The sequence below is a fragment of the Falco cherrug genome, chromosome 7 (genome assembly GCF_023634085.1).
Source record: "Falco cherrug isolate bFalChe1 chromosome 7, bFalChe1.pri, whole genome shotgun sequence".
Taxonomy (NCBI): domain Eukaryota; kingdom Metazoa; phylum Chordata; class Aves; order Falconiformes; family Falconidae; genus Falco; species Falco cherrug.
Window position 1 is genome coordinate 62,405,983 of NC_073703.1, and position 10,881 is coordinate 62,416,863.

The window sequence follows — 10,881 nt, forward strand, 5'->3', positions numbered from 1 at the left end:
GGTCCCGCTCCCCGGGGCTTCCCCGGGATGTCTAGACAGCACCACACATCCCAGGGGCACAGCTGGTCCGAAGTAGCCTCCTTCCAGGGAATAAAAAAAAAAAGACCCCAAACATCTTCTGCGGGTCCCTTTCGCCCGACAGCCGTTCCTCGGCGGGCAGGCTAAATGCATCTGTCCCCGGGGTGTCTCCGCCCCCAGATATTCCCTCCGCGTTCCTGATCCGCGGCTCCCGTCGGAAGGGAGGCAACCGGTGTAGTCTACATTTCATAGAGCTAGGGTTGGTTCGGTTTTGTTATTGTTGTTTTTGGGGGTTATTTTTCGCGGGGGAAGGGGGTGGGAGTGTCCCCATTGGCGGTTACCAGGACAATGATATATTTTTACTCGCAAATTAATAAAATCGACAGTTCATCACAGCGGTTCAGAACATCATTCCCTAGGCGTTCAAAGGCATCACTACATCCTCTTGGCTACCCTTCCCTAGCCCACCTTCGGAGCAGGCACAGACCAAGGGGAAGGCTGGCTTAACTCGGGGCGCTGCCTCAGCGGCTCCAGAAAAGACGGGACGGCCCGGCGGCCCTGCCCGGCGGCCCTGCCCGGCGCTGCGGGACCGGGGGGACCCGGGGAAGCCGCCGGGGTCCCGGCCGGCGCGGGCATCGCCGCAAAGCCGGGGAGCCTCCGGGGGCGGGGGGCCTCGGGCTCCCGCCTCCCGTCAGACGTACCACCAGGCTCACCGGGAGATGCTCGCAGCAAACTTTATTCGCCGTTTACCGGCGCACGTGGGTAAAATAAACGAACTTGGAAGTGAAATGCCGCCGGCGCGATCGAGGCAAGTGTTTAAGCTTTATGGCACGGGAGGCAATCCCAGGAAAAAGCCCCAGTCGTCAAAAATACACTCTTCCGCCGGGAAAAATTTATTTGCCAAAAATCATTTTATTAGTCACCGGAAGAATTAGCTACTTCAAAATAAATGGGGTGGCTAGGATTAATGGTTTTTGTGGGTTTTTTAACAAGGGATCTCTCGAGAAGGAGCAGGAGGAGCGGAGGTTTTACGACGTTGGAGCCGGGCCCGGCCTCGGCGCCCTCGGCCGAGCCCGGCGGAGGGGAGGGCGGCTCGGGTCAGCCCCCTCCTGCCCGCCGCCCCCCGCGCCTGCCCGCTGCCCGGCCCGCCCCGCCCGGCCGCCGCCGTGCCCCGGCGCGCCCCGGTGCCCTCCCCGCGGTACGAGCCGCGGCTGGGGCGGGCGTCCCCGCGCCCGTGGGGTGAGTCCGGCCCCGCAGGGCGAAGCGCCGCTGTCACCACCCCCAGGAGACGACGGCGGGGTGCGCTAAGTGCTGGTAAGCGGGGAAGACGCCGAGGGCGGCGGAGGCGGGCGGGCAGGCGCGGTAGCCCTGCAGGGCGAGGGCGGCCTGGGCGCTGCAGCCCGCCAGGGCGCAGCCCAGCTTGGGGGGGGCGGCGGGCGGCGGGGGGCTGGCGGGGCAGCCACGGCAGGGCTCCCCGTCCCGCACCAGCACCGGCACCACCACCCGGCGCAGCAGGGCGGGCGGGCGCGGCGGGGTGCTGCCGGGGCCCTCGCTCCTCGCCCGCTTCATCTTGTAGCGGTGGTTTTGGAACCAGATCTTCACCTGGGTGGGGGTGAGGCTGAGCAGCCGCGCCAGCTGCTCCCGCTCCGGCGCCGAGAGGTACCGCTGCTGCCGGAACCGCCGCTCCAGCTCCAGCGTCTGCGCCTTGGAGAAGAGCACCCGCCGCTTCTTCTTCTTCTCCTCGGCCTCCGAGCCGCGGGCGGGGAGCGACCTTTGGGTGGAGTCGGGCAAGCTCAGCTCCGGACCGCTCTCGTCGGAAGCTGGGGACAGCGAGGGGGTTAGAGAGAGGGGGCGGCAGGGGCCGGGGCGCGGCGCAGGCACCGAGGCGGCGGCGGGCCGTCGAGAGCCGAAACGCCGTCCGCAGGGAGAGCCCCGGCTGTTTGCCGGGCGGGAATAATCCCAACAGTCAACAAGAGCCGTGAGCTCACCCCCCGAATGCACTGAACAGCACCCATGGGCCGGAGCGTGCGGTCCCCCGCGGGGCAGCGGCGCCCGCTGCCCGTCCCCTCACGGGCACGGTGGCTTCGCCACGCGCAGCCCGGGGGCTTGCGGGCGGGTAGCGCTTGTGCTCGCCCGGTGACAAAACGTCATATCGGGCTGCCCGGTCCTTTCATTACTGCTTTCCTCCGGCCGCTCGATCGCCTTAATATTAACTCATCCCCATGGGGTTCCCGCATCCTTCCAAAGGACGCTCTGCCCCTGCGCACACACAGGGACGCTACACGCCGTGTATCTGCGGCACAGTTTAGGTGTGTGAGGCAGGACAAGGTGCTGCACAGCTGGGTTTGGAGCCGGAGCCGCTCTCCGCGGTGGCAGACGCGTGGGTCCAGGCGCCGCGGTAGCGCCGGGAGGCGAGGCACGGGCTGCGCCTTGGCTCGCCGCTGCGGTGCCTGGGCTGACCTGAAACCGCGCCGGCACAAAAGGGCAGGGTTGCTTGCAACAGTGAAACGGGAGGGGGGAGGGGGGGAAAGAAAACATAGCCAAACAAATAATAATAATTATTAAAAAAAAAAAAAAGATTCCTGGAAGCGAGCTTAAACGATAAGCGCAAAGAGACGGGCGGACACAGCCTGAGGTTTTGCTTCCTGCCATAGCTGGGAATATGCACAGACCTACGGAAAAAAAAATAACCTTTTCTCTCTTAAGCTCGTGGCCAGGATGTTCCTGCTGTTTCATTGTTGCAATGCAGTAATATTCTATAAGATTCCCAGCCTGGATTCCCCCGATCCTGTAGGCTACACACGCTGGCGATTCGCTTCTTCGCATCTTCCCCAAAGGAAGAGGGGAAACAAATAAAAGATAGCTGTGTGGAGATGGCGAATTCCTGTCCGCTTCATACTCACAGGGATAGTGATTTCTGTCTGTTTCTATCCACCCTCGGTACGGCGAGCCGCTGTAGTTCTCCGCTGAGTGGTGATGGTCAGAGGCTTGCTTTACGCTAATAGCATCCTGCTCTGGTAAATCCAAAATGCTCCTCACTGTAAAACTGATCCTGCCAGATGTGGCCATGGTAGGTTGTGCGCACACCCCCCCAAAAAAATACCGTCCCAAAGCCCCGAACCCTCTCCCTTAAAAGCTGCGAGGAAAGAATTGCGCCCGGTTACTGGGGAATCTCCCGGCTCAAGAGGACCTTCCCTTCCATCGCCACCTAACCCCAAATATTAGTGTCGTTTACAGAGGTGTCCTGTTTATATAAACAGTCCTCCCCGCTGCAAACACTGCCTGCTTTCAAACCGTCCCTGTCTATAGGATGCTAAGTACCTGAATTAGTCAAGTGCTAAAGCCCTAATGGGAGTAGGTGTAGCCCCCCCTCCCGCCACCCCCATGAGAGAATAACCCGTTACCTCCCAAAGACAGCAGGAAACAGGCTTCATCATTACATATTCTGTCTGATTAGCCAAAAGTGGGGACAGATAATGGTAATTGTTAGCAGTGAATAACATCTTGGGTGGCATGTGGATGACCAACAACCACCCCCCTCCATCCGCCACCAAAGCCACCAGCGTCCCTTCTATCCGCAGACAAAGTGAATCCTCCCAGGACATCCGCAGAGCCTGCCGAGAGCCCCCTCCCCGCTTCTCCCTCTTTATTTCCCCCCTTCTCCCTTCTCTCTTTAAACCTGGGAGGAATTTAAGTCGTTATTTGTTTTATTTCCCAGGGCTGTTTGTCGTGCTACCTCCCATTCTCCCGCCTGTCATTGGCAGGCTGCCTACCCGCAACCGGGGACTTTTCACACCTCGGCTGAGCTCTCGGCTGGCGGGTGGGTGCGTTGAGGGCATGGCGTCTCGGGGTTTGGGGTGGGTTGTTTTTTTGTCTCTCCTGGGCACGGTGGATGGAAGGTGCTCCTTTCTCTCGGGCAGGCTCAGGGCGTGAGCCTGACTGGGGCAAGGCGGGAAGCCCGACACACTCGGTCCATAAGCAGAAGCCGGCAGGAGGAATGCGGGAGATTCTTTTTAGAACCGTTTTGCGTTGTACTAACCCAAGGAATATCCCCCTCGGGCGCTACGTGTGAGTGACTGAAACGATTCCAGCTGGGAGAGGGAGAAAAGATCAAACGCGGCGCGTTTGTTTACCCTCGCGTCTCCCGGCCCCGCCGAGCGCCGCTTCATCCGCCGACAGCGGCAGCGAAGGGGCCCGGAACCCCGGCCCCCCGGGGGAGGGGTGCAGGCAGCGGCCGGGCACGGCCCGGGCAGGTTCCCTCCGCGGGACAAGCGCCTCCGCGCAGCCCTGCCCCTCGTCCGTCCGCCCCCGCGAGGCTTTGCCCAGCCTCGATGGCCTCCGAGGACTTATTAAAAAAAAAAAAAAGCGATGAAGAAGCAAGCATGAGCTGTTCAAATGCAAACCCTCAGCGGCAGGGGTGGCCGGTGGGCGCGCTTCCCGCGGGTCGCGCAGTCTGGGGGCGGCCGTGGGGGCCGCGGAGGCGGACGCGCTCCCCAGCCGCACGGCGCAGCGCCCGGCCCCGGCGCTTCCCGCCCGGTTCGCGGGAGGGACACGGGCCCCGTCTAGGAAACCAGTGGGAGGCGAGCCTGGCTGGCTGGAGGAAAGCCTGGAGGGAGGGAGACACCCAGCCTCTCCCCAGCAGATCCGCTTCCCTTTGAACGCCGGCCGGAGCGCTCACGGCACAGCCCCGTCGGGCAAACGGCGTGCAACGCTGGGATGGTGCGCTGGGCGCCGGGAAACAGAAACCCGGATACACACGGGGATACTCTTCTAGCCGGCCGCTTTGTTGGTTCAAATTTCCCTGTCCAAACAGACATCTATAAGCTATTGTGTATAGATTATATTTCTCCAGCCCCGCTCCCCTCCCCCCCCCCCCCCCCCCCCCCCCCCGCCCCGCTCCGAGTGCCGCTTCTGGAAGCAGTTACACTTAACGGGGAAAATGTCAATAGAGCAATAACGACAAGGGAGAGGCGAGATTTATACCGGCGAGATTTGTGGGCGAGATGAACGGGGCACAAGGCACCATTTGGCCAACTTCCCGCATATTTCTTCGGGACTGGACAGGCTCCATATAAACGATTCCCAGGCCGTGATTACTGCAGCCACCTATCAAGCGTGCCTGGTGACAGTAGTTATCTTCCCCGCTCCAAGCACAGCCTCCCAGCCGTCCTGGGTGGTCGGAGCGAGGGGAGCACAAATACATGCCAACTGCTAGGCCGTGAACAAAAGGGAAATGTAGCCCTATGTCCCGGACCTGTTGGAAGCATTTGTTCCAGTCAAGATTTTGCATTTGTTCAGATCTGGAATAATAGGTGATTGACGCCTTCCCACAATGTGCTTTAACTCTCCGGGATAAATCGGAGCTTGTTCCTTGTTGTCATGGTTTTCAATAGGGTTCAATGGGATTGAACCACTATCGACTCTGCTTTACGTCTCCGGCAGCCCCGTCCATACAAATTTATTAGTTATGTCTTTTTAAATGAGATTAAATTGAAACGACGTGGCCGTCCACGGCGGAGCGGCTCCTCCCGCGGTCGCCCTGGGGTGTGTGCCCCCTCCCCCGCCCCCAGTTGCCCGTGTCACCGCCGGGGCAGCCGGGGGGAGGTGGGCGCCGGCCCGGCCCCCCCGCCCCGCCAGGTACGGCCGCGCTCACCGGCCCCAGCCCGGCCGGCCCCGCCGCTGCGGCCCCGCGCTCCCGGAGGCCCCGCGGATGAACGAGACCGAAAAGTGCTTATTAATATCTTGACCCCGCGGGCAAATATTTGCTGAATGCCTGGGCCGGAGCGGAGTTTCAGGGGGGCGGCCAGGGGAGGGGCGGGGGCCGGGGTTCAGAGAGCCAAACTTCTACAGTACCCGAGGTGGCTCTTCAGAGGAGTTTGCCAAGGACACTCCGAAGAAAGTGCAAAAACTTTGCAAGGAAAAAAAGTCAGGGTGAAAGAAAGAGGGTCTACTTCAGTGACCTCTCTTAGCCTTTTAATCTATTTAACATCCTAAGCCCACACTGATGTGTAGAAATAAGTAAATGGTACTCTTCAAGCCTTAAGAGCTCTTCAGCATCAAATATTTGCACTTACTCTTAGAGTTTTTCTCAAATAGCGCAAGACGCATTCTCCTTGGACGAGCCGAGCTGTCTAAATATACCTACGCATTGTTATCTGCGGGAAATAGTTCGCTTCAAAGGGAGAACGTAATAACCTGAAATGTTTCATCTTTTGTTTTGCTTGGGACCGACTTGGATACTTTTCAGCTCTGGCTGCCCGGCCTTATTTCGGGGTTTGCCGGCCAGATTTCACCCACGGCACCCCGCACCAGCCGTCCGGGGGACGGCATCCTTTGACCGAGGGGTGGGTTTGCAGTTCACCCCCCCGCACAGGCCGCCCCGCCGTGCCGCCGCACCTCTGGTAACCCCGGGGTGCCACCGAGAGCCGCCTCTTCCCCCGACGGCACCCGCGGGGACGGGGCAGACGTTTCTTCGGGGATGCTGCACGTATGCTGCAGCGCCCACGCGTGTGCTCCCCCAGGCAGAGGCGGTGGGGACCGCAGGGCCATCCTGTGGCAGGTGACACCCCACCCACGGCCAGCCCGTCTCCGTGGGCTCACGGGGTGAGGCCGTGGCCCTCTCCATGGGCCCGAAGGGAACGGCTGCGTGTGGCCTGCCGCGCTGTCCCTCCAGCTAAATCCACAGAGCCGCTTCGGGTCCCCCGCGCGTTTAAATGAGGTTTCTCGCTTCCAAGGGGGTAAAGAAAAAATATTTAAATGTAAAAATTTGGTTTAATTCCACGTTGTTCGCAGCACGCTTTTCAGCCCGCTCGCCGACGGCCGTGCTTGGTGGCGGCTGATGTGAAACGGCAGGAAAACGAGGAGCCGGGGAAACCGGGGCAGGAAAACGAGGAGCCGAGGAAACGGGCCACGTCCCCACAGAGGCCAGGGCCAAGCCCAGTGGGGGCGCGGTGGCCGTGGCCCTCCGTGGGGATGCGCGGCCGCGGCCACTCCCCCACCTGCGGAAGTAACGCTGCGGCGCGGACCGGGCTGCTCGCCCCCCGGCAAACCGGGGTCTTTGAGGGAGACGGCGGGGCTTCCAGCCCGAAATGTGGCCCGGCCGTTTTGGGATAGCCCCGTCCCGTCGGGGCTCCCGGCGAGCTCTTGCTCGGCTCTCCTCCTCACCGGCCCCCGCTGTTAAAAACACCTCCGACCACCTGAGAAAATAGCGGCTTTTCCACTCTCTCTCTTCTCCCCCCCCCCACGTTTTTTGTTTTTTTTGTTTTTTTGGTTTTTTTTGAATGGGTTCATTTATTCAGTGGAGGATTGCAAAGCAGATTGACCAAATCGGTGTATGTGGGATGCAGAAATCGAGCATATGCCTGAAACAGTTGATTGTGTCTACACCTCGAGACAGAAGGAGAGGTGGGAAAAAAAATACCCCACAACCAAAAACAACCGAAAAGATTTACATGGACAGAAGCGGCCGGCTGGCTCCGGCTGATGCAGCCCTGGCTTTGCGGAGGAGATGGAGCAGCCTGAGCCCCCACCGCCCTCTTGCCGGGGGCTTCCCGGCGGGGCTGCAGGGGAGCGCGTTTGCGGTGTGAGGTTACATCCCTGGGATAAAAGCCACCCAGCCAACACACCTCGCCAGGCTCGCACCTAGGGGTCCCTTATCGGCTGGGAACTGAGGCACAGAAAATGAGTGACTTGGCAAACATCACAAAAAAGCCCGTCCCAGAGCTGGCAAATGAACCCCTGCTGACTGAGAGCTTCCTTTCTCTAGATTTTAACATTCTCTGGGTTTAACTTTCTCTGGATTTTAACAATTTAACCTGTAGAAGAACATATCTGCAAGAGAATTAAACTCAGTATATTGACTTTACTGAAAAGAAAACCTGACCTTACAAGATTCGATGTGAATTTTAGAATTGATCTTAAAACAGGCAAGATCCCACCTCTCTATAAAAACAAATAACCCCTTACTTCATTTTTCCAGTAATGCACATTTCCATAATGTTACACCTTTTTCCTTCATCAACTCTTGAAAGTAGTATCTTTCCCTCTGAGCAACTAACCAGCTTTGGACTTCGAATTTTACTATAAGCTCCTCTTTGTCTCTTTGCTTTGCAACTGATGTTCATTACAGTACATTTTCTAATTAAGACAATATTGTGGAAGGTGTGGAATATTCTCTATAGGAAGAATTGGTTTCAAGATATTTCTGTATGTTGTATTTGTCTCTCTTTCTCCGTAGAATAATGTAATATGCTTTTCCCACCTCCTAATACTCCCTAACAATCTACATCTTTTTCTGCAGCTCCTTTCTTTCTTCTTTTTGTGACTAGTCGCTAATGTAAGTACATACATACATTGACTTTAACCTATTAGGAACTTCAACAAACTTAAACTAAACTTCTTTCTTTCATGGCCAGTTTTGAAGATTCTTATTCTCTGGTGTGCTAACTTCCATCCCACCCAAATCATGACCCCCTCTGTTATCAGCCTTCTTTTGGTTTTACAGAGCTCATTAATTAAAATAAATAATAATTATTAATTCTGATACGTGCAAAGCATGATATCTAAAGCTTAAACTTTCTCTGAAACCCTCAATTTTCTATTCTGCATTTAAACAAGAGACTTTACTTCTTGAAACAGGGATTACCCACAACAGTGGAGGATTCAGGATTGAGCTTTTCATTTGCTCTGTGTGATCATCCTGGAGGAATTATTTTGCAAATTGACTGCAAGAAAAGCAGCAAGGGACAAGCCCTCCCTGCTCTCTAAGTTGGTTTGAGATGAGCTTGTGCAGAGCCGAAATGGTGTGGACATGAGCAGGGCTGCCCAGCTGCCTGGGCTTTCTTTCCTTCCCTTGGGCTCCTTGGAGCTCAGCCCTCTGGAAAGGCTGAGGGGATGGGGCTTTTGCTTCTCTGTCAGCACACACCCTTGGGCAAGTGGGGAAGGGCCACTGGGCTTACCTGGGTCATGAAACTGCAGCAGTCCTTGTGGAGTACATCTCTGTACCTACCACTTTCCTTGCCCCGTTTTCATCCCACGCTCTCAGCCTGCATGGGGTGTACAGAGGGGCAGGAGCAAGTTCTAGCCAAGGAGCAAAGCATGCCCAGGCCAGGACATGCTCTCTGGCCCAGATTCAGCTGCTGTAGCTGGAGTGTGGGGCCCCTTCCTCTGCCTGTTATAACACATCTGTGCAAGATGCGCCTGCTCTGAGGTGTAGGTGGCACATCTGGAGCCCAGTAGCACTGACAACCTTGAAAGGGGCTGCCCCAGATACACCTAGTGTTTAGGCACCCAACCATCCTTTACTTCAGCGGGAATTAGGTACCTAAAGCCCACTGAGAGTCTGGCCCTGCAACTGAAGTGGATAGTGCCAGAAAAATGGGGTGAAGGGTAAGAAAAAAGTCAAGCTCTTAAGCAGTTGTTGAGAAACTACAATAGAGGACAGGAGTGCCCCTGAGGGAAGCTGTTCTGTTTACCAGCGCCAGTGCCTGCGACAGACCTTCATAAAGACAAAAGGCATTTTGTGCTCTGGACAGCTCACAAGGGTATATATTTGATTTCAATGTATAATTCTTCATCCCACACTATAAGACATCAATTACATTTTTAAGCAGTCATTAAATACTGATAAATACTCTCTATTGGTTAAATTCTATTGAATTCTGATGCATAATCTCTACTAGAGTAAAACTGACAGCCAAAGTTGCAAGACTTTTACAAGGTCCTTTTATTATTTTCATAAGGCATTATTTTCTTCCTCTGTCACATGTCAAGTCACCAAGAGGCAGCAGTGCTTTGGCTTAGGTACACACCGACTGACTGGTCATTACATATGCTGACTGGTGAGCAGGCTGCTGCGGAGCTGCTCCCTGTTAGTAAGACAGTAAGTTTGGCTTTTTCTCAAGCCATTGGGTTTCCCAAACCTCCTGTGATAGTAACTGGTTTTGAAACTTCTGACCATTTATCAAATTTAGCTGAAGCTTTTTTTTTTTTTTTTTTGCAGATGGCAGGCAGGAAAAAAGACTGCATGACCCTTGAAGCACTTTGAGAAACTGGGCTAAAAAGGCAGGTGTAGCTCCCAACTACAAATGTTAAGGAAAAGGTGTCTCATGGCTGTTTCCAGAACTGAAAGATTTGCCCCAGTACTGCAGGTAGAAAGACATGAGCACAAAAAGTGAATTTTAAAACTGCAGTCCATAGTTTCTTGTGGCTCTTGGGCTGAATTCTCTCATTTACACACTGTTGACTACAACCACCTTTAAAATGCTGTAACTCTGCTGACTTCAAGAGTATTCAGCTGGGTGAAGAGCTGGTGGCTGGGACATGCCACACGGTAAGTGACAGACAGGCTCGGGCTGTGCGAGGGGTTACAACAAGGAGTTCACAGGGGAGAGTCACTTCCAGTCCAGAGCAATAGAACTGGCTTTTATGTTTGACTGTACATGAGCCAAAGCACAGATCCAAATGTTCCCATTTCCAAACGTAACTGAAAATCTGCATCTGAACTTTTCAGCTTTGCCCTGACTCGATAATGAGCTGCTTTTCTGCTCCTGCAAATGCGTGTTGTAAAGCGGGCTGGCCCAAGTTTGTGCAGCAAGGAGCTATTGTTTATTTTCACATACAACAAACTTCCGAACTGAGAAGCAGCAAACTACATACATCTAACTTCATATATTTTATACATGGAAGTGCATGCATGCACTTTTAGTGCTAATTATTAATAATAATAATGGTCTTAAAACTCACAGTAGGTGATTCATGTTTTTTTCTTCCTCAGTGTCTGTCTCCACATCTCTCTTCTGGTTTTCTTCCCTTCTCTCATGATTTATCTCTTTTTTGCCTCCATTTTTCCCTCTTCACAGTTTC

At 55.3% G+C, this 10,881-nt stretch overlaps 1 protein-coding gene across 1 annotated transcript; it reads right to left on the reverse strand.

The window, feature by feature from the left end:
* Positions 1-1,290: 1,290 nt before the first annotated feature.
* NKX2-8 (NK2 homeobox 8) lies at positions 1,291-3,087 on the reverse strand. Its single transcript, XM_055717025.1, has 2 exons — positions 2,922-3,087; positions 1,291-1,838 (listed from the first exon to the last, which is right to left on the reverse strand). Exons 1-2 carry the CDS (start codon positions 3,085-3,087, stop codon positions 1,291-1,293), a joined length of 714 nt encoding a protein of 237 aa, XP_055573000.1.
* Positions 3,088-10,881: the final 7,794 nt, after the last annotated feature.